This window comes from Tenrec ecaudatus, chromosome 10, assembly GCF_050624435.1.
Source record: "Tenrec ecaudatus isolate mTenEca1 chromosome 10, mTenEca1.hap1, whole genome shotgun sequence".
In the NCBI taxonomy this organism is placed as follows: Eukaryota; Metazoa; Chordata; class Mammalia; order Afrosoricida; family Tenrecidae; genus Tenrec; species Tenrec ecaudatus.
Window position 1 is genome coordinate 152,481,004 of NC_134539.1, and position 21,725 is coordinate 152,502,728.

At 53.2% G+C, this 21,725-nt stretch overlaps 1 protein-coding gene across 1 annotated transcript; it reads right to left on the reverse strand.

Moving 5' to 3' along the window:
- Window positions 1-5,824: 5,824 nt before the first annotated feature.
- LOC142458776 (CMRF35-like molecule 7) lies at window positions 5,825-19,822 on the reverse strand. The gene is made up of 5 exons (XM_075559689.1): window positions 19,783-19,822; window positions 14,322-14,651; window positions 14,152-14,206; window positions 10,943-11,142; window positions 5,825-5,958 (listed from the first exon to the last, which is right to left on the reverse strand). The coding sequence occupies exons 1-5, from the start codon at window positions 19,820-19,822 to the stop codon at window positions 5,825-5,827; spliced, it is 759 nt and encodes a 252-aa protein (XP_075415804.1).
- Window positions 19,823-21,725: the final 1,903 nt, after the last annotated feature.

Consider the following 21,725-nt stretch of genomic DNA (forward strand, 5'->3'; position numbering starts at 1 on the left):
GGGCAGCTGGGACGTCTACTTGATTTGGCCCTCAGACCGCATCTATGCACTTGCGTGGGGCTCTGGTGACACAGTGGGTCCAGCCCTGGGCTGCTAACCAGAAGGCTGGTGGTTTGAATCCACCAGCCGCTCTGAGGGGAGCAGAGGGGCAGTCTGCTTCCGTAAGGACTGACCACCTTGTAGGCCCTACGGGGGCGCTAGGTGTCAGAAGGGAGCCAATGGCGCTGCTTCGTTTTAATCTGTTCACAAGTTTTGGGAGGAAGATGCGCCCCCCTTACCGCCCTGTGTCCTCCCTCCAGGCTCTTGGTGCTGCTTGCCCTGGGGGCTCTCCTGCTGCTTCTGTTGGCCGGGGCCTGCCTAGTGGCCTGGAGAATGAGGGCCAGACGCAGAAAAGGTGAGTGACGCCCCGGTTCTAAAGAAAGGTGGCCCAAGTGACTGCTCAAATTACAGACCAATATCATTGAGACCACATGCAAGTAAAATGTTGCTGAAGATCATCCAACAACGGTTGCCGCAGTCCATGGACAGGGAGCTGCCAGAGGTTCAGGCTGGATTCAGAAGAGGACATGGAACAAGGGCTCTCATTGCTGATGCCAGATGGATAACGAGCAGAGAATACCAGAGAGATGGTTGCTTGTGTTTGTGGATGGTGCAAAAGCATTTGAGTGCATGGATCGTAACCAACCGTGGGCAGCCTGGAGGAGAACGGAAAGCCCAGAACACGGACCTGTCATGCTCATGTGGAACCTGTACCTGGATCAAGAGGCAGTGGTGCCAACAGAAGGCGGGAATGCCTCATGGTTTCCAATCAGGAAAGGTGTCCCCTCCCATCCCCCTTCTTTAATCTGTGTGCTGAGCAAATATTCAGACATTCTGGATTATGTGAGGAAGGACGCAGCATCGGGATTGGAGGAAGGCTCATCAATCACCTACGATATGCAGATGACACCACCTTGCTCGCTGCAGGTGGGGAGGACTCAAAGCACTTGCTGACGAAGGTCAAGGATTCCAGCCTTCGCTAGGGATTGGGACTCAATGTGAAGAAGACCAGCATCCTCACAACTGGACCATCGTGCAGCTTCACGGTCGATGGAGGAAACCCAGAAGTTGTCAAGGACTCTGTCTGACTTGGATGCACAGGCCAAGGTCATCTTCTTGAATCCTCACACCATTGAGAGTGGAGTCCAGACCCCCATGCTCTGCCCTCCATGCTCTGGCCCTACCCACTACCCACTGCCCCTGCCCCTGCCCCTGTTACCTCCTAGTCCTTCTACCTGGACGGCATCCATTCTCAACTTCCTGTGCTTGTCGCAGCCACTGGTCAGCCTTTCCTGAGCTCCCCATCAGCACTCAGAGGGTCTCCCCTCCCCCGCCACCCCTCCCCCCAAGTTCACCTCCACCTGGAGCAGCTCCACTTAACCATTTCTTCATTCACTCCTTCATTCACTCACTCACTCACTCACGCACTCACTCACTCACTCACTCACTCAACCAACTCCTGGGGTCCCTCCATGGTCATACCTGAGCTGATCGCCCCCCAGGGCTGGAGCTGTGGGGAGAAGTCTGTTTCTGGGGGAGCATTGGGAGTCTAGTGTTGGGAATGCTGGGCCTTCACCCTTCTCCTCTCCTGTCTCCTTAGCTGCCCAGGGAACACAGCTGTCCCGGAACCACAGCCTGGTAAGAAAGGGCTGCAGCTGGGGGCCGAGCGGGGGCGGGATGGACAGTGGCATCAGGCAGTGGAGGCCCAGGAGGGCCGTGCAGGACGGAGGCTGGGCCTTGGCCAGAGTCAGAGAAGGTGGTGATTGGGTGCAGGGGACGTGGAAGGAGGAGGGTCCTTGCAGCCTCAGCAGTGCTCAGACAGGCCCAGAGGGACCCAGAGTGGGGGGGGGGGGCGGTAAGGGTGGAGGATGGAAAAACTGGGGCTGGGGCACCCAGGCATGAAGGGAGGGGGAAGGTGGGTACAGAGAGGCTGGGGCAGAGGGTCCTGTGGACGGACCCAGGCAGGGGCTCAGAGAACTCCCAACACACTCCCCTCTTCACTGCCTGCCCAGCCCCAGCTCGATGAGCCCAGGGAGGCCTGCTATGCGAACCTGGAGCTGCAGACGTGGCCCTCGGGGACAGCGCCGGAGCAGCACAGGGACACGGAGGTGGAGTACAGCACCGTGGTAGGTGTGGCGGGTGGCTCCTGGGGACTGGGATCTGGGCAGAGAGGGAGGGCTGGGGAGCTGGCTCACTGTTCTCACGGGACCTCCTGCTGCTCTGGACCCTTCAGAGAGGCCTCAGGTCCTCGCATTCTCTTCAGAGTCCTCAGAAAGGGACCCTGGCTGCCCAGGTCATGGCCATTTCATCCAGCTGAGCACAAAGGCTGCCTCAGGGGGAAGCCCATTGAAGCTCAGGGTCTCAGTGTCCTTGCAGAAGGTGCAGGCAGAGTCAGGTGCTGGGCGCCCGGGGAAGCTCCCGGCCCTGGTGGCTCGGGAGAGCGTTGGCCGGAGCAGGTGCGGGGAGCAGGTGGGCGCACAGGATGGAAAGTCAGTTGTGATGGGAACAGGCTTGGGACAGAAAGCGGTCCCGATATTGGGGAGAAGGCTGGAAGCCGCACGACTGGGTCTCTCTCAGGTTGGATGCTCCCCTACCTCTTCTCAAGCCTTTGTCTCCCTCCACAGGCAGCGCCCAGGGATGAGGTGGACTACACCTCAGTGACGTTTGCGCTCCCGAGTCAGGATTCTGAGGCCACCAGCACTGCCCTCGAGAGGCCCCGAGATGAACCAGAGTACAGCGTGGTAAAGAAGACAGCGCCCACCTCAGGCCTGCCCATCTGAGGGCCCCCTGGCTTCATGAGAAGCCAGGGGTGACTTCTTCAGTCCTCACCCCATACGCCTGCCCCAGCCTAGTCCCTGGATGGTCACCAAGGCGGCGGGTCTCGGGTGGGCTGTCCCTCTTCTGCCATCAGCCTGGCTGACTTCACTGGGCTCACCAACATGAACAAGAATTCCAGCCCCCTGGATCTAGATTTCTAAATATCCTTCGGTACCTGAGCTTCATTCCTGCTGTGTACCCGAGGACAGGAGCCCAAACAAACCTGTGACTCCTGCAGGATGGCATCTGTACATCCCTTTAGAAGTTACCCCAGCGGACCAATGACCCTCAAGTCCACCAGGCCTCCTGGCACCCCCATGTGTGTCAGACTAGAACTGTGCCGCCCACCCCCCCTCCAGGGTTTTTCAATCATTGATTTTGTCAGGAGTAGATTGCTACGCCTCGCTTCCAAGGCACCTCTGGGTGGAGTCGAACTACCAACCTTTCAATTGGCAGGGAGCACGTCACCCATTCTTACCACCCAGGGCTCCTCTCTAAATGACCGCCTCATAGACACACCCGGAACTGCCCAGGGGAGAGGAGACCTAGAGGGGGAGCCAAGGAAATGCAGGAGAGGGGATTCATTCGCCCACACACGGAGGGGAGGGCCTGGGCCGACACAGAGGATCCTCTACAGATGGAGACCCCGGGCCCAGGGAGCGGAGGGCCTGGCTCAGGGCTCCAGAGTCAGTTCCTCTGGACCCTTCGATGAGTTGGTTTTTAACGGAGGAGAGAAAATAAACTCTAAGACCGCAAGAGCGAAGAAACGAGTGATTTGAGCCCTGCCTTCCACGTGTCTGTGAGCCTTCAAAGAGTCTGCTCCTTGGCTCTGTCGTTGAGTGGCCATAGAGGGCATCGGGGGGCTGGGGATGTCCTGAAAGATCCAACGGGCAGGCAGAGGAGGGGTGGCCACAGCTTGCACGCCACGGGGCCCAGGTACCGGTTTGACACATGATGGAAAAAGCTCCCAGGGCTCCTGGTACCTGCTGCTCCCTCAGTGGCTCCCTGGAGAATCAAGCTCACCTCTTTATCGGGTGTGAAATCTCTGTGACCTTCGCTCCCCCCTCAGCCCCGCTCGGGCAATGGCATGAGGTCCACGGGTGACCTCCGGTGGCTGTGCCAGGCAGAGGAAGACTCCAACTCCCTGTCTGCCCAAGGACGATTCCCAGGAGGCAGAAGTCAGACATGCCCCCACCATCCAACTTTCTGTCTCGTCCCGTGGTCCGGGAAGCCCACTGCTCTGTCTCATGGTCTTAGTGCCTCTGCCTCTTCAGGTAGGGACTTCACGAAAGCTCTGCCGACAGCTGTTTGTCCTTGATCATCACGGCTCTCTCCCTGCTTCTCAGACCCACGCTGGGACCCGGCAGGGGGGCAATCTGATCCATCACCGAGCTACAGTCATCATGGACACCTTCTTGGCATGATCGCCCCCATTCGTTTGGGGGGGGGGCATTACAAAGACTCCGCAGTCTTTGTAGAAGAACCCACCAAGTAATTTTACTTCACGGCACATGCCGGCTTTCTGTTTTAAGCAGCTAACAGTTCATAGCAAAGAATGAACTTGACTCCACACAAGTCAAGGGCTGTTGACCCTGGTATGATAACAAAACTGTGCTTCAGAGCAGCTGTCTGTGGGATGTGGGCCTGCCGTTTGCCAAAGACGCTTCAAGGGCAGGTGCTCTTGGAGAGGTGCCCAAGGGCAAGATATGGCCAATGGTTCTCTCCTTTTAAAATTAATGTTCTGAAATACACACTCACATACACACACACACAGTGACCCGGTGTGGGCCAACGCTTGGCCCACCATCCATTGAACTTGTGAAATGGGCTTTCCCACAAAACAGTGGTCCAGTCATGCCTTGCAGAGGTCAAGTAGAGGCTAGAAGTCCTCTTTGGGGAGATGGCAGGGACGAGATCACTACATATGACACACACAACATAAACACACACACACACAGTCACGTACCAGCCCCTACACTGCATGACACATGGGCACAGGTCCAGGGCCAGCTGAGGGGAGGAGCCAGGAGGGCCTCAGAGTCATCAGAGGTTGGTGGGAGTCCCCAGTTTCTCTCAGCTCTGGCCTGAAACCTGTCTGAGCTTGCCCCAGGGCTAGGTGAGGGACCCCTTCTCCTGCCAGCACAGGAATAGTGCTCTGTTCCACTCCCCACACAGGCTGACAGACCTCTGCTCTTCTAAGGAGGAAGTGGGAGAGGACGTGACCCTAAATAACCGACTGTGGGTTGGGCCCCAAAGCCACACCGAAGGTGACTCAGCTGACCAGAAGGGATGCAGAGCAGAGCAGAGGAAAGGGTGAGTGTGAAGTCCAGCCTCACATCCAGACGGGCACTAAGGGACAGTTGTGAAATGGAGGGGAAGGAATTAAGAGACAGACAAAAGTGTTGGGGCGCTCACCTCTGCCGTGATTTCAGGAGCTAGAACCACGCAGAGAGAGAGAGATTGTATTCTCAGCATCAGCTTATATACTCTTGGGGCATGCAAGCCCCTGTAATTACAGCAAGTGGGCTGTACCTTTCACCCTAGCCCTCCCTGAGTTCACTGGAGGCGTAACCTAACACCAGCGCTGGGGACAGGTAAGGGGGAGTGACTGTCCCCTGAGCAGGGAGAGAAATAGCAATGCGCATCTGCTCCTACAGGTAAAGCTGCTGGCCAGTGTGCCTGTAACAGGTAACTTCAAGGCAGCGCGATTATAGGAGGATATTGGGGGGGGGGTCAATATTAATTATGAGAATGCGATGGGGACTCATCTCTAACTCACAAGTGTAAAGGCCCCCCTTCACTCCCCAATCCTGGCCTGCCTGGCTTCTTAAACTAGAACAATGAATTTGTCTGCCGACACTCTCTTTGGCTCTTCTGTTTCCCACAGGCGAGGCAGGTGGTTACGTAGGAGGAGACGCACCTTTGGGCTCATCCCTGGGAAAGCGCAGGCCAACCAGACAGCCTCTCCTCAGGCTGCAGCTCCGTTCCGGCTTCCCTGGGGCAGGGAGGGGGAGCTGAGCTGAAGCTCACAATCCTTCGGGGAGCAGCCGTTCCGGATGGATCTAGAGGACTTTGACCCAGCTATGCGCTTGCCCCCAGAGCCTAGAGAGACAGCATGTGTGGTGCAAACCTTGAGCTGAGAGGAGCGGGAGGGGGTTTTCCGACCCACGAAAAGCAGCTCTTTGCTGTCCCGGATGAGACTGACCTGCGACCGTAAGGGGCAAAGGGAAGAGCCCAGTTCTCAAGGCTGCGTGTCCTTCGATCCCGAGGGTCGTGCCAGCAAAGTGTTTGTGGCGGGCATGTTGGTCCTCTCCAACCCAACGTCAACACCACCCCAAATGGTGCTGCCAGCGTCTCCAAAGCGGATCTTTCCCCGTGTGGCCGAGTTATCTCCCGCTGCTGTAACCAAAATAGCACGCGAGCTGCATTAACAAACAGAAGGGTAGTCCTCCATCGGAGAGCGATGGTTTTCTCTGTGCGTCCGTTCTAAGGGCAGGTCCCCGTCTCCTTTCCACACCGTGGGCCTGCCCTTCCTCGAGGTCTTCCTCGTGTCTGGGTGACAATCGGCCCTGCTTTTAGGATGCTCTCATCGTGGGGACCACGGCTCTGAAGGACATGCTCAGTCCCAGGCTTTTCTTTCTTCATCGCACCCAGGTGCCTCTTCCCTGACTCCTGGGCTCTCCGTTGAGCTCGTCTAAGATAAGGTGTGACGCGGGCCACACGCTGGAGAAACTGCCCTTGCTTCATTCAGATAGCGGCTGTGACGTGTGGAAGGATGCTCCCCTCACAGCTGGTTGACTGCTCACATCCGATCACACCCTGGGGGATGGGGGCACGTCTTGACAGAACTGCCAAATGGCATCATTGCATCACTGCCAAGCCACTGAGAGTCGTGGCTCAGTCAAGGTGACACCCAAAATGTCAAGGGTCACCATTCAATCTCTGAGAGCATATAACTCATGCGGGATGGTTTTCTCCCAGTTCCAGGGGGCTGCGGGGTGAGGGTGGGGGTGTTTCCAGTCATCTCGCTGGTGGCTGGTTTCCCGCTGGTCGTCTGAGCCTGAGCGGGTAGATCGGGGAGATCTCCTGGGAGGGAATTCTGGGAAGGTTTTCCCAGAAGTCCTTGTGCCTGGATGGGCTCACGGTAGGCTACCGATGGCTTGGGGTCAGGAAGAGCAGTCTTAGCGTGAAGACGATGCTGACACAATGAACGGTGCAGAGAGCAGGAAGGATCTTACGTCAACCCACAGCCTGGATACTCCCAGAGACCAAAACAAACCAGCGACAACCCCACGGTCAGTAGTTACAGTCAAGCCAGGGGAAGTAGGTGAATGAGGAAGCTGTGGCTAGCCTGGGGCCAACTGCCCGTGTAAGGAGGCAGAGCTTGCAGGGGGGTTGGCAACACGCTTGAGCTCATCCCCCAAGGGATGACACCCACAGGAGACTAGAACACATACCAGGTCTAAGCCCTCAGTATAATGGGCCACCTGGCAAAGGGTAGTGACCGTATAACAACAACAACAACAGCCGCAGAGCACAGCAACCTCCCTGTCTGTTGTCGGTCCAGGTCAAAGCAGATGAACAAAAATGATACTATGAGACGACACTCATTTTGAGCATCCTCGATGACCCCGTGGTTAAGTTCTAAACTAACTGAGCGGTTTGCGGTTGAAACCACCCAGCAGCTCGCGAGAAAATACCTGGGAATCTCCTCTCAGGAAGATGACAAGGTGGGACACCCTCCAGGTCAATTGCACCCCTCCCAGTAGATCACGTCTGAAAGTGGAGAGTGGACGAGAGATGTTTACCTGCACGCTGTTGACTTTGTCAGAGCCAAGTACGGATAACATTAGCAAGCATGGGAATCCCAGAGCTCCTCACTGCGCCTGTGCTGAACCTGCCCGTCCACCAAGAAGCCAGGCTTCTAATGAACTAAGTGGACTCTGCGTGGTTTGAAACCAAGGAAAGGCTGTATCCTTTCACCAGACTCACCCAAGCCCTTCGCTGAGCAAATACATAATCCGGCTCTCTATGAAGGAGATGATGGCATCTGACGGAAGGCACATTCATAGCCTGTGACATTCAGATAAACAACCTTGTCTGTTGGGAGCCAAGAGGGCTCTCGAAGCACTTACTGACGAAGATTTCTGGTACTAATGAGGAATAGGAGATGTTTAATAGACTTAAATTTGCATGTGGCCAGTTAGTCTTCCTTTTTCTAAATTGAGAACCTAAGCTGACATCTGCGAATGCCTCTAATGAGTCTCTTGGGGAAGGTGACGAGGTCCCATGGGATACTGGGAGGCTTGTCAGTGGAACCGCTCAGAGACGTATGTATCCCAAACCCACTGTCTTCCTCAGGACAGGCCTCTGGCCAGGGCCAGGACAATCAGACCCAGGTCAGCACATTCGAGCTCTGTCTCAGTCACCCAGGAAGTATGCCCTGAAAGCTCATATTGAGCTCCGAGCCCTGGCTAAGGTTGACCAGGGCGCAGGTACTGGGGGGAAGTCACGCCCATGGAGCAGTGGGCAAGCAGCCCACATGCCTCTTTGGCCTTTGCCATTTGTAAACGTGGGTCACTGAAACACATAAATCAATAAGTCAAAAGAAGTTTCACTGAGTTATCATTCATACGGAGTCGCCCTTGTCAAGTCCGTCCCAACGCACCACGACCTCCCGGACAACACAGTGAACCATTGCCCAGTTCGGCGCCATCCTCCCAACGCTCGAGTCCAGGGTGCAGCCCCCGCGTCCATCCCTCTGGTGGAGGGTCCTCCTCCTCGCTTGGACTCGCTCCAGCATGATGTCCTTCTCCACGGACTGGTATCTCCTGACGACACACACTTCTTCCCAAACGGATTCACTTGTCCTCCTGGAAGTCCATGGTCCGTTCGCGCTCATCACCGACAGCATCGTTTGAGGACGCCGGGTCTCCCCAAGCTCTTCATCACGAAGCTCGACCCGGCGTCGCAGACAACTGAGCACGTCGTGGCCGGAGGCAGGTGCACGCTGGTCTTGCTGGACACAGTTCTGCTCTCTAACACGTCGATGAGGTCTCGTGCCGCAGATTTGCCCAATGCAACCCATGGCTGGATTTCTCAGATGCATCCAGGAGTGCTGGCTGTGCATCCAGATAACGTTTCTTGGCAACAGGAGCCTTTTCTCCGTTTATCATGATGTTGCTCCATTCATTAGCACCCTCTCCTCTTACAGTTCACCCAGGCCATTGCACAGACCCCTGGGTGTTCCTTTCTCTCGCTGAGTAATCTTGCAGCACGCGGACACCCACAACTTGCTTCCTGGGCGCTGTGCCCGCGGGTAGTTTCCTCAGGAACTTTGAAACTTGGGGTCCCCTTGCGTGCCCTGTCCAGCGATCAATACAGATGTGTAGAGCCAAGGAATAACTTCATGAAGGAGTAGAGAGTCTGCTGGAGTCACAGGTGCGAAGGTGGATTTGAGAGAGTCTCTCAGCTGAAGGATGACCAGGAGTGGCACTTGCATGAGACGGGATTCTAGAGTCCCCAGCAAAGAGGGGAAAGCCAAGGTCATACGGTAGACACTGGAAAATTCCTCTCTCCTGCATCCCTTGCTGAGAACTTCTTGTTGCCTCTTGATGTTGAGAATCACGCCCACCCACTAGGGCAGAGCGGAGGGTGGACACAACATCCGGAAGGTTCAAAGGGAGACGCCCCCACTGTGGGTGCCCACGCGTGACTGTGTGCGTGTGTTTGTAGCTTCTCTGCACGGTAAGGGAAATCCCTTCGTCTGTGAGGGCCCATCATCTGTGTGGTACTAAGTGAACAGATACCCCCCCCCAAAATCAAATATTTCATTTTCTTCACAGTTTTTTTCTCCCAACTTAAAAATATTGTGGCAAGTATATATGTCACAAAATATTTTCCATTTCAACATATATATATATATATATATTGGCATGAGCCATTCGGTGGTATTGGTCGCGTTCACCCTGTTGAGGAACTGTCACCACTATCTGTTTCGGAATGTCTCCGTCACCCTCAGCAGAAACTCGGTTTCAACGAACAACACGATGTAGACAGCATGACTTAAAATAGACGACAGCAGGCCCTCAGATGGTTTTAATCAGCATTGCCCTCCACCCACAACCGTGAGGTAGTTTCTTGAGGTTAACAAGCCTGCAGGAGGTGGCCTGAGCAGTTGTCCTCGGGAGAAGACTGAAGGGCCAGATGCCCAAGTTTCAGCACCAGGAAGTTCAGCCCCGCTCAGAGGACAAATAATCTGGGGAGGCAGAGTGGAGGAAGAGGAGGAAGGAAGAAGCCCAGCACTGGCACTGGGCCCAGGTGGCCTCCTCAAGCTTTGGACTCAGGACAAATGGCCTTCCCGGGCAGTAGGGGCATCCAACCCTCTCAGGCCCCTGAACCAGGACAGAAAAACCCACTGTCATGAAGTCGATTTAGACGCATCTCAATCCTATAGGACAGGGTAGAACTGCCGTAGTGGAGTCCTGAGGCTATAACTCGGTAGGGAAGCAGAAAGCCTCATCTTTCTCCCAAGGAGCAGTTGGTGACTTTGAACTGTTGATCTTGTGGCTAGCAGCCCAGTTCTCATCCATTATGCCACCAGGGTGCCTTCTGAACCAGGAAGTCACCACAAAATTGCCCTCCGGAGGAAAACCTGTAGCCGGGATTCTTGGGGACGTGAGTCATCAAAGCCCAGCCAGACCAACTTAAAAATGTTGTAGGCATGTCCGAAACCAAGCATGTGGCAGGTCCCCATCTCTGCTCTGTCTCACACACTGTGCAGTGTCTGTCTGTGCGACAGTCCCAGGCTGAGCCGCAAGGCCACGCTGTTCACCGACAGCCCCGGCCAGGAGCCCCACCTGCCCTGGTGGGTGAGGTGTGTGCTATCAGAAGATGTGCTGATAAGGTGCTCACATTCCAAGAGGCCTCAGAAGGACCCCGGCTGTGTCTGGAGCAATGCAGTGCTGGGAAGGCGACTGGACAGCCCCCGGGACCAGAGCGGAGGCTTGGTCCCTCAGCCTGAGTCCTAGGCATCCCAGGAATCAGGGGCCGGTTCTTCCACCGGCCCCCGTGTCTCCTCTGGTACCTGGGTCTGGGCTCAGAAGGTACTGTCCTCCCATGCAAGGGGCTGTGCCTTTGGTCCGACAGTCCACGGAGAAGTCTGCATTGGCAGGCTGACCCCGTTGCTCCTTGGGGGCCCTCTGGGACCCCTTCAACCAGAGGATAGCTCCAAGCACGATGAGGAGAATGGGCACCTTCACAAATGCCAGGAGCAAGTAGTGGGTCCTGTGAGAGGGCAGAGGGGTCAGAGCCAGAGCCGGAGGTCCTTTCCCTGCCCGCCCCCCACTGCCCTCACTCCTAGATCTTCCATTTCCCATGTCCCAACACTGTGGCGTCACTGCCCAGCCCAGGCCAGGGCACAGAGCCCCACCGAGGAGCCCACCCACTACCACAACCTGCTCAGATTCTCCAGCAACCCCCTCAACGGCTGTCGTCTGAACCAGCCTGCCTTTCCCCTTTGGGACTCCCTGTGCCCAGAGCACCTCTCAGTCCCCCAAAAGCACTCAGCCCGTGACTGCCGGGTCAGTGCTGCCTCGCGGCCACCTCCTTATGCAACAGCAGACTTGCACACCACAGGGTCTTCCCAGGATGCTCTTCCACCCCTTCTTTAGAGGCACCCCGGGTGGTCTTGAATCGCCAACCTTTCAATTAGCAGCCAAACATCTGCAGAGGCTCCTAGGGAAGCAGCTAACCCCAGGGACGTTGATTCGATTCTTACTCATAGCAACCTCATTGGACAGAGCAGAACCAGCCCAGAGGGCTCCCGAGACGGAACATCCCCATAAAAGCAAGTCTCCTCATCTCTCCCCTGGGGCGAGTAGTTGGTGGGTGCCCATTGCAAGCCTTTCGGTTAGCAGCCAAGTACATGAACCATTGTCCTTACAGGGGCACCTAGAGCCCCTAGATCTAGGCGGTGGCTTCCCATCTTTGTGATTTTGCCACCCCCTGCTCCTGGCTAGCTCCAGGCCACTTTACCATTGAGGTGAACTAATTCTCTCTGCTGTGTGGCACTGAATGCCTTGCCTCCTGGGGATTGTGTCTTAGTTCCTCTTGGTGGTCACTAGCTCCTCAAGCCTGTGTGTTAGTCAACTCAATGGGTGGATAATAGAGAGAGAAGATTTCCCCAGAGAGAGATTCTGCTGAGGGATGGAGCGGGAGATGGTGGATGAGGAGCCCTAAGGGGCAGGATGAGACAGAGGGTAGACTTGGAGCCTGGACTTGAGTTATAGCAGGTTCTGGTGGGGGATATTCGGCTGGTATCAGGTCATAACACAGGGGTGGTAGGGATGGAATTGTGCTCTTCCCAAAGATAGGCTGAACTCCCAACCTCTGGAGATTGTGAGCAATGCCACAGAAACTGCTGTGATGTTGAACACAGCTTGCAAAGACATGCTATGGGAGAAACTCAAGTGTACGAGTGGTTTTCTCATTTCAAAAAAGGTGAAATGTCGATTGAGGACAAACCTCATTCTGGACGCCTGTCAACTTCCCGGATGGATGAAAATGTCGACAAAATTCATGTACTTGTGCTGGAAGACTGACAGCAGATCATGGAAGAGATGGGAAGTTACTGGACTATCTTGGAGCTCAGTTCAGCATATTTTAAAGGAAGATTTGGGAATGAGAAGGGTCGCTGTGAAATGTGTGCCTCGGGTTCTGACTGACCAGGAAAAAGAGCTTCGAGTGGAAACATGCCGTGCTTTGAAAGAACAGCTCTGAATCGACCCAGACATTTTTTCAAGGTCATTACTGGTGACGAGACATGGTGCTATTCTTACGACCCCCAAAACAAACATCAATCAAGCCAGTGGAAGACACCATTGTTATCTCACCCCCCAAAAAAACTCATCAAGTGAAATCAAAGATCAAGATGATGCTCGTTTGGTTTTTGATGTGAGATAGTTCATTTGGAGTTCGTTCCACCAGGTCAGACTGTTAATCAAGCTTTCTATTTAGAGGTTCTGGAAAGATTGTGTAACAGTGTGTGAGGTAGTTAGTTTATGGTGCCAACCTGGCCGATAAACACATGTGGGGTTAATTGAAGGGCAGAGAGATAAATGGCTCAGTGAGCCTTGCCTTTGTAGTTCTTGGGTCTCTTGCTCTCTGATCATGAGACCAGTGTGCAGCTGCCTTGCTTGTTCTGTGCCTCCATTTGCAAGCTACACTACCTGTGGGACACCTAACCCATGGACTGTGTTGCTGTAGTTTGAGGTTCCTTCAATACCTGCTTTGCCACACCATTGGAATTTACATCTCATGAGCTGGGGACTGTTGGACCCTGTCATCTGGCTGACTGCTGGTGACCTGCCCTGCTGCTTGTTGCCTGAATTGCTCTACAGAGGACCACCCAGCGTCCCTCAAGACTTGAAGGACTGCCAGTGTCTCACAACTGTCTCATGGGAGTGAATTGCACTGAGCCATTTATACTGCTTTATACTTTAATTAACTGTTTATGTTATATATCTATCTGTATAAATATATATATATATAAGTATTAGCATTCTGGCTTTGTTTCTCTAAAGAACCCTGTGTAACACAGTGTGTGACCAAAAAGGCCTGATCTTTGGCAGGGGGTGGGGCGGGGAGTACAGTCAGTTTTGCCACCACGACAATGCACCTGTTCACACAGCCATCACAGTGCACCCGTTTCTGGCTAAAAAACAGCATGCCTCTCTTGCCCCACACCTTACTCACCTGGCCTCACTCCCTCCATGTGACTTCTTTTGGTCTCTGCAAATGAAATGGGACATGAAAGGACAGTGATTTGACGACACAGAAGAGGCGAAGAAGAAAACGAGGGAGGTGCTGTCAGCCATCCAAACAGATGAGTGTGGAAAATGTTTCCAAGAATGGGACTTTAGATTTAACAAATGTATTAAATGTAATGGAGAGTGCTTTGAAGGTGATGAGGTTGTTTTGGTTTTTTTAAATACATAGCTTTTTGGGGGAAAAAAAATCCATTTTGGGGGTAGGGTGGGGCAGCTCCTCAAATCTATAAGCCAAGGAATGCCAAGGGTCAACATTAATCATACAGGGAGGATAGAGTGTGGGAACAGATTTCTTCCTCAGAAGGAACCCCCGTGACCAACGCTGATTTCAGACTCTTGGGCCTCCAGAACTGTGAGACACTACATGTCTAGGCTTCCAAAACCCCCAATTTGTGGACCTTCACTACACTCGCCCTTATTAGGAGGTGGGTGCCCTGGCAGGAGGGAAGGGACCTCAGCGACTCACCTGATGTAGGAGACGGTCAATGGCGTGAAGGGCCGGTTTGTTGGTGCGGCCAGAACTGCTTTTGATAGACACAGGCCAAGTTGATCACAGGTTATTGCCTTCATCTTGGAGTGTCACAAATGACTGACAGACAGCACCACCCCTGACCCACCCGATGAGATCACCCTTACCTGAGCCTACAGTCACTTGAACTTGAACACCCAGGTCCGTTCCAGTTTTCTCGATCCCACACCAGTATGTGTTGGCGTCGTCTCTGCGGAGCTTATCTATGGTCACCGTGAAGAAATGGCTTCCGTGATTGTCCTTGATGGATATCCGACCTGACTTCACTTCTTGCTCTGTTCCGGTGCTTTGAATGAGGATCTTGCAGTACCTCCAACGCTTCCCCCGGCACCACCACTTTCTGTTTGTCTCCCATCCTACATCATAGTCACACTGTACGGTCACCGAGCCCAGCTCTGTGCCACTCACTGACGTTGGACCCCGGATGGGGAAGCAGCCTGGAAAACAGAGTCCCCAAAGAAAACTCTCCCACCCTGAGCAAGCCCAGCCCAATCCAGAAGCTCACAGGGCGGATGGGATCCCAGGTCCGTGTCTAAGGATTGGACGTTCTCTCCCCTCCCCAACCATCCCAGCCACCACCCAACACCCCGGATTCCTGACACCTCCTCTCTCCTCAGCCCCGCCCTGCATGGGCCTCCTAGTGATGGCCCTGTGTTCTCCTTGGTCCTCGTTTCCATAGACATCCTTGTACAATGTGACTCTCCTTCCTTTTCCTTTCTAAACCATTCTCATTTCATCCTCTCCTTATCTGACTCTTCTAGCTCAGAGGTCTCTGCGGATCCCTCTTCTCATCCCCTTTCGTGAAGTCTTGGTGTAACCAGAGGCATGTTGGCCAATGTTGACCAACTGGCCATCCAGGGGAGTGACAAGTCCTGGTTTTGACAATTACACCTGGTGGTGTAATTACGTTCTGACTTATTTTAGGCTGTCACGGTGAACTTGCCGAAATGTGGAGTTTGACCCCCGAGGTGTCCACAGTCAGCTCTGTGAGTCATTAGGAGAGAGGACAAGCCAGTGTGAGCTGACTCCTGCAGACTCTGGGGGTGTTCTAGAATTCTCTCTCTAGCCTTCCTCTCACCTTGCTGAACGTGCCTCCCTGAGGCTTCCCTCCATCCCCGTGGTTACACCGATGACTCAAACTGGTCTCTGCAGCCCAACTTCTCCCATAGCTCCAACCCGCCATTTACAAATACACCTCAAATGCCACAGGCACAGAGCTCAATGCGCCGTCTGTCCCGTGCTGGGTGCACTCTGGTCCCACACCTCCTCTGTGGTGGAGGGCTGGTGTGGGCAGAGTGGCAAGGGCCTCACATAAGTCACACAGGTTTGATATGAGCACAAATCGAGTGGCAGTCCTGTTACATCTGGCGGATTCTTGTCATGTCTGCCCTTGTGAGATGTACTTCCATCCTTTGCCTCGGCCGCGTGGACGTGAATAAAGAGGCAGAGAGTCACAGTAGGAGCCTCTCGTGACACACGGCTTCAGCATTGTGGGCAGGCGAGGCGAGCGTCTACAGAGCCAGGGAGTTAGGGACCACTGTATCACCAAGATGTGTAAAACAGGTGTGGTGGAGGGAGCATTAGAATGCATGTGATCATGTATATACAACTCTTTTACGAAGCGATTGGCTTTGTGAATATTATATCAATAAAGAAAGAAACCAAACTTGACCTGTGCTAAGTGCGGGTGGAGGAGGAAGAGTGCGCTGAGGGCCCTGATGGTGGGACACTTTGGAGAGGGATATCAATATGCAGAGTACGATCGGAGGCAGTGAATTATACATGCAGATGTTGTTGAATTGGAGAAAGGATTGGTGTGCATATTTTTGGCCAAGATTGAAGAAAAAAAAAGGAAGAGGAAAATGTTCTAAGACTGATTGTGGTAAGGATTGTATAACTCTTCTTGATACGATGGAACTATTGAATTGTATGATACGTGGTTGAAGTGGCAAAAAACTGTTTTAAAAAAAAGAAACGGTGTGGCGGCTGTATCATTTTAACTCCCTATCTAACTTCCTGAGGTGGAGAGAGAATGACCAATAGTCTCCATCAAAGGATGATTCCTACGAACCTGAGGTCAGACATGACTCTCTTTATTTGTTTGTTTACTTTAACCTATTCTGACACCAAACACCCCCCCCCCCAGCACTCTCTACATCAATATTTAGAGGATTCACAGTGCTCATGTTCACGGGATGTATAGTACGGAAGTAACAGATTACAATTCAAGATGAAGAATGACTCAGGGTACAGTCCTTCAGTCAAAATAACTTCCCAGTCATGCCCGCTGGCCCTCAGTCTCTCAGTCCCTTGCCCCCTTGCCAGTATAGCTCCTACCCCACGTGTAGAGGTCTTTAGCTATACCCCTAAGTGCTCAGAGGCACCCCACTGCACCAGCAGACCTCTTCTCACTGCATGGGCTGGGAAGCCCACCACTCCACCTCTTGCGGGTCTACCTCTGCTGTTTTTGCCAGTTCCATTTCTCTGCTGCTGCTTCTCAATAGCTCTCACCATCTCCAGTCTCTCTCTCTCTCTCTCTCTCTCTCTCTCTCTCTCTCTCTCTCTCTCTCTCTCTCTCTCTCTCCCTCCCTCCCTCCTTCTATCTTTCTTTCTCTTTCTGTCTTCTGGATCTAGAAGGTTCTTAGGGCAAGGATCCCAGGTCCAAAGGAGGCACCCTGCTGCCATCTCCTCTCCTTGGTGGTAACCTCTGGGATGGCTTGTTTTAAGCCTGGTAGGATGGAAAAACTAATCAATGCCACCCCCACCCCACCCACTCAGGTTCCATACATCTTTTCTGCATGGTTCCACTCCCAGCACCTCATATACAGAGTCCCACTCAGTCATTTGGTGGGACTTACAAGGCCATGCCAAAGAAAGGCCACATAAATGTGGTCCATCACACCTCAGGCCACTTGGCTTTTCTAGTCATGGTTGTTTTCCACTTGGAAGCTAACTCCCGGCTCCCAATCATGCCCCAAATAATCATTCACAATTAATCTTTCCCCAGGGCAAAGAGACTTTAGGATGACGTTGTTCAGGTAACATTCATGTCTGCTGTAGGCATACACCTGATCTGGTCCAGTTCTCTCTCCAAAAGTCATCTTACATTTTCCCTGTCTGACCTCTGATAAAATTTCACCGGGAGAAGATGACTCCTTTGCTGTAAGCCTTGTATTGAGTCAATAGCTGCACAAGACCTCTTTAAAGGATTGAGAGTAAGGATGTGACATCAAAGACTGAAGTGTGCTTGGCCCAAGTCCTGATATTTTCTTTCTTACTTTTTTAAAAGTCATTTAAAAAAAATCACTTTATCCATACATCCATTCATTCTGTCGAGCATATTTGTACTTTTGTTGCCATCATCATTCTCCAAACATTTGCTTTATGCTTGAGCCATTGGGATCAGCTCCTCGTTTCCCCCCTTCCTCCCCATTCCCCTCTCCCTCACGAACCCTTGATAATTTATACATTGTTATTATTATGTCATGTCTTACACTGGCCCTGGCATTTTCAATCGCCTCATATGCATGTGGATGCTGGACATTGAATAAGGAAGCCTGAATGAGAATGGCCACACTTGAATTCTGGAAAAGACTATTGGAAGCATCATGGCGGTCAAAAGAACAAATCGATCTGTGTTGGACGAAGCATGGCCAGAATGCTCCCTGGAGGCAGGAATGGTGAGGCTTCATCTCACCTTCTTTGGAGAGACCAGTCTATGGAGAAGGACACCATGCTCGGTAAAGTAACAGGGATGTGAAAATGGGGACGATCTTAGAGAAGATGGATTGACAGCGTGGCTGCATAATGGGCTCAAACGTCAGGACAATTGTGAGGCTGATACAGGACCCTGCGGTGTTCTGCCCTGCTCATATAGGACAGCTATGAGCAAGAACCACCTCAAGGGCGCTTAACAATAAACCAACAGCAACAAACTTCACAAGATATCAGTGTATCGAAGCCTTCCAGGGACTTTGGGTTCAGCCACTGTACTCCAATCCAGCAGTGCCGCCCCCCTTAGCCCACTCTTTCACACCAACAGCCTCGACAACCATAGTTCTGTACAATCGCAACTAATCCTGTTCACGGTCAACACTCACAGTTGAGTCATGTGATCCTATCAGATGATGAATGGGGCACCAGAGCCTTCTGGTTCCACCCATCCAGAAACCCAAGACTTGATGCATGTGGAGGGGAGACAGAAAGTGTGGGGAAGAGAAGAAGAAATTGGAATGTTTTTGACAAAGGTTATGTGATTATCCAAATGTACTGTGGATATTGAGCATTTCTTCTACCTGGTATTGTCAAACAGACCACATTTTAAGATAGAAAAAAATTAGGGGCCATTGAAAAATAACAGTAAACATATAACTCCACCTTCAGCCAGTACTTGATTGGACATGCTCAAAGGGCAGCCAGGATTTGGTCCAAAGAAACACACACTGTGTACAGAATACTGGGGCTTGAGTAGAAGACCTGGGTCCCACTCAGAGGACCCTCCAGTGGTGTGGTTAAGTAACTGACTGGCCCCAAAATTCCCAGACCACTGCCCAGGGTGGGTCTGAGGCTGTAAGTCTTTACAGAAGCTGACTGCCACACTGCCATATCTCTCCCCTACAGAGCAGCTGGTAAGATTGCACCACCAACCTTTTGCTTAGAGGCCAAGGCTTAACCACGGCGCCACCAGGGAGAACCAACTTAGACCCTGCAGACCAATCACTTCTCTAGAGGATTGGTATCTCCATGGAGTCTGCCTTCTGCCTCATCCCCACAGCCAAATTTCACAAGATTGCCTCAGTGCTTCCCGAGAAAGGTTCCTCACAGTTACTGTCTCCTCTAGGACAGCACGTCGCAGAAAGCTGATGAGCTTTGGGTGTGGACAAAGCCACAGAGTGGCCAGCAAGCTTAGACCAGTTACTTAACCTCTCCGAGCCTTGGTTCCTGATTCATAACAAGGACTGTGATACTTGGCTTCTTGCAAGTCGGGTTCCCAACACAGGCATTGGGGGGCTGCGCAGGACCCACTCTGGCACCTGGATGGTGGCAGAAGTGGCCTGAGAGGTTTCCTGCCTCCTGTAGCCCGCCGCCCCCTGCCAGTCTCCTCTCCAAATTGTCGCTAGAATTTCGTATGAGATGCCCACCCCCCACCCACCTCATAGCTGCACTTACTATGAGTTCTTACATACCTTCCAGGACCTCTCTGGCCACCCCATTCCACCTCACTGCTTCACAATGAGCCATAACCCACGTGTTGGGGATTCAAGGGCTTCCGCCATCTGGATCTGTTAGGGATTGCCTGTGTCCTACCCCTCTTCCCCCTCCCACATCCCTCTCCTCCGAAATAGGCCCTGGAATCCCCAGCCCTGTGCCTGTGGATTAAATTGCATTTCCCTTTACTTCCTCCGGGCCTGGTGCAATGCCTGGCATATTGCCTGGCACGGCGTAGGAGCCAGCTGCATTTCGTAGAATGAGTTCATGAAGGCCTCCTCTCATTTGGCCAGGCAGGCAGCCCCCTGGGAACAAAGGGCAGACCCTCTCTGCCTTCTGCAAGACTCCAGCCCCACTCACCTGGGAGGCTGAGAAAGAGCAGAGCAGAGGGCAGCCACATGGCCCAGCTGCCCTGGTTCCCGATCCTCTGCCCACAGGTGGCACCAGCTGGGATCCCGCTGGGTGCTTGAAGCTCGTGCCTGGCCTCAGAGGCTTATACCTTCTGCATGTCCAGAAGGTCTTTGACTTTGAAATACACTCACTTCCTTTTATAGGATGCGTGTTTCCTGCTTTGAGCTATTCAGCAAAAGAATGTCACAGGTCACGCTGGTCCTCACTCGGTAGAGAAGAGGAAGCGAGAGGGCCGGGCATGGTGAGGAGGGGCAGGGGACATGGATCTGCAGAAGGGTCAGGGGAGGGAGCACCTTGGCTCTGGGATCCAGGGCACAAGAGACTCATCAGCCAGGGTGCCCACTTCAGAAATTATTGTATGCCACAGTGACAGGCCTGGCAGCAGGGAGGGGGCCAGGGGAGCCCCCCCACCCCCTCTGCACACCTGAAGATTCCTCTGCTCAGGTGTTTTGTCAAGCACCTGGAAGTTTAGACTGTGGGCTCCCACAGACCCGGGGCTCTAACCCCCCATGGACCCCCCACAAGCTGCGCCATTACGGCCAAGCACTTCACCTCTTGGAGCCTCTGGTGGCGTCGCTGCAAATTGGGCTCATGACAGTGGTGGCGGGAATTGAACGAGAGAGCGTATGAGTCGTTCTGCAGATGGAATCCCGGGATGGAATGAACACTCAGGCTAGCTCAGGAAGAGGAGGATTCGCTACCCCGGGGCCCTCCTCGGGGCAGGGCAAGGACACTGTACGGGTTCGGACACCACGGCGCCCATTTGCCAAAGCTCACAGGGCTGCCCCCCCTCCACCCCAAGAGTGAACTCTGATGCAAACGATGACCTTCAGACAATGTTAAGGCACAGTTTCATCACTTCCAATAGATGCAGACACAAACGCAAGACACTGACTCCAGGGCCCTGGTGCAGTGGGGAGAGGTGGTACATAGGGACTTGACTTTATGTGCATTTTATTTTCTGCAAACCTCAGGCTGACCTTTGAAAAAGAGCGTATTACAAAGAAATTCACACCCGCACACATAAATAAACTCAGAGCGCAGAGCTGGGAGGAAATTAGAGGACTGGTTTCCTTATGAGGAGTCAGACAAAAACTCTAACCTTGCCCTGATAGAATGTAATTAGGATTATGATTTACAATGTAGCCGTTAAAGCCTCCCCCCACCTCTGCCCTTCCTTCCTTATTAACGCGTTTTGTTGTTCAATAGGATCCAAAATATAGAAAACTACGGGAAAGAAATGCTGCCTAGGGATTGCGATTATACCACAAGCAGTTTTGTGACCAGGTCCGAAAAGAGAATTTGGTCAACTAGCCACATACCCCGCCCTAACACCAACCACTGCCTCCCACGCTGCCCAGGAAGAATGATACAGAACCTCCACTTGTGGCCGTACAGTCAGTTCTGACTCTTGGCGACCCAATAGGACAGGGCAGAACTGCTCCTGTGGGGTTCCCAGACTGTCTGTTTTTATGGCGTGGAAAGCCCCACCTTGCTCCCACGGAGCAGCTGGCAGTTTTGAACAGCAGACCTTGCAGTTAGCAGCTCGACTGGTAACCACTATGCCTCCAGGGCGCCTCAGTTCCTACGAGCCTGCCTTTCAGAGGGATCGCTTTCTGAGCTTTTTCTTGTGGGTTTCATCAACCAAGCGTGTATCCCCCAGACTCTCCGGTTTAGTCTTGCTGGTCTTCGTAAAACCTTCGAAGTCTCCTTGAATCGCTGAGCTGTGGTCCAGCTCCTTTTGTTTTCTTGCAGTGCATTTCTTGGAGGACCCAGGCCTTGTGGCTTTCCCCGGGTTGGGGTCTCGCCGCTCGCATTTCCAGGGGGTTGTGTAGCATTTCTCTGCTCTGTATCTCTCGGCCAAGATACCTCACGTGTTTCAAGACGGAACC

Bases quoted from the DNA above. Each gene is read 5' to 3' on its own strand.
- LOC142458776 (XM_075559689.1), bottom strand. From the start codon at position 19,822: ATGTGGCTGCCCTCTGCTCTGCTCTTTCTCAGCCTCCCAG. The intron at 14,207-14,321 runs GTAAGGGTGATC...TATCAAAAGCAG, and splicing joins TCAAGTGACTGTAGGCTCAG to TTCTGGCCGCACCAACAAAC. The intron at 5,959-10,942 runs GTACCAGAGGAG...CTGTCTCTCTAG, and splicing joins CCTTCTGAGCCCAGACCCAG to GCTCTGGGGGCAAGCGCATA.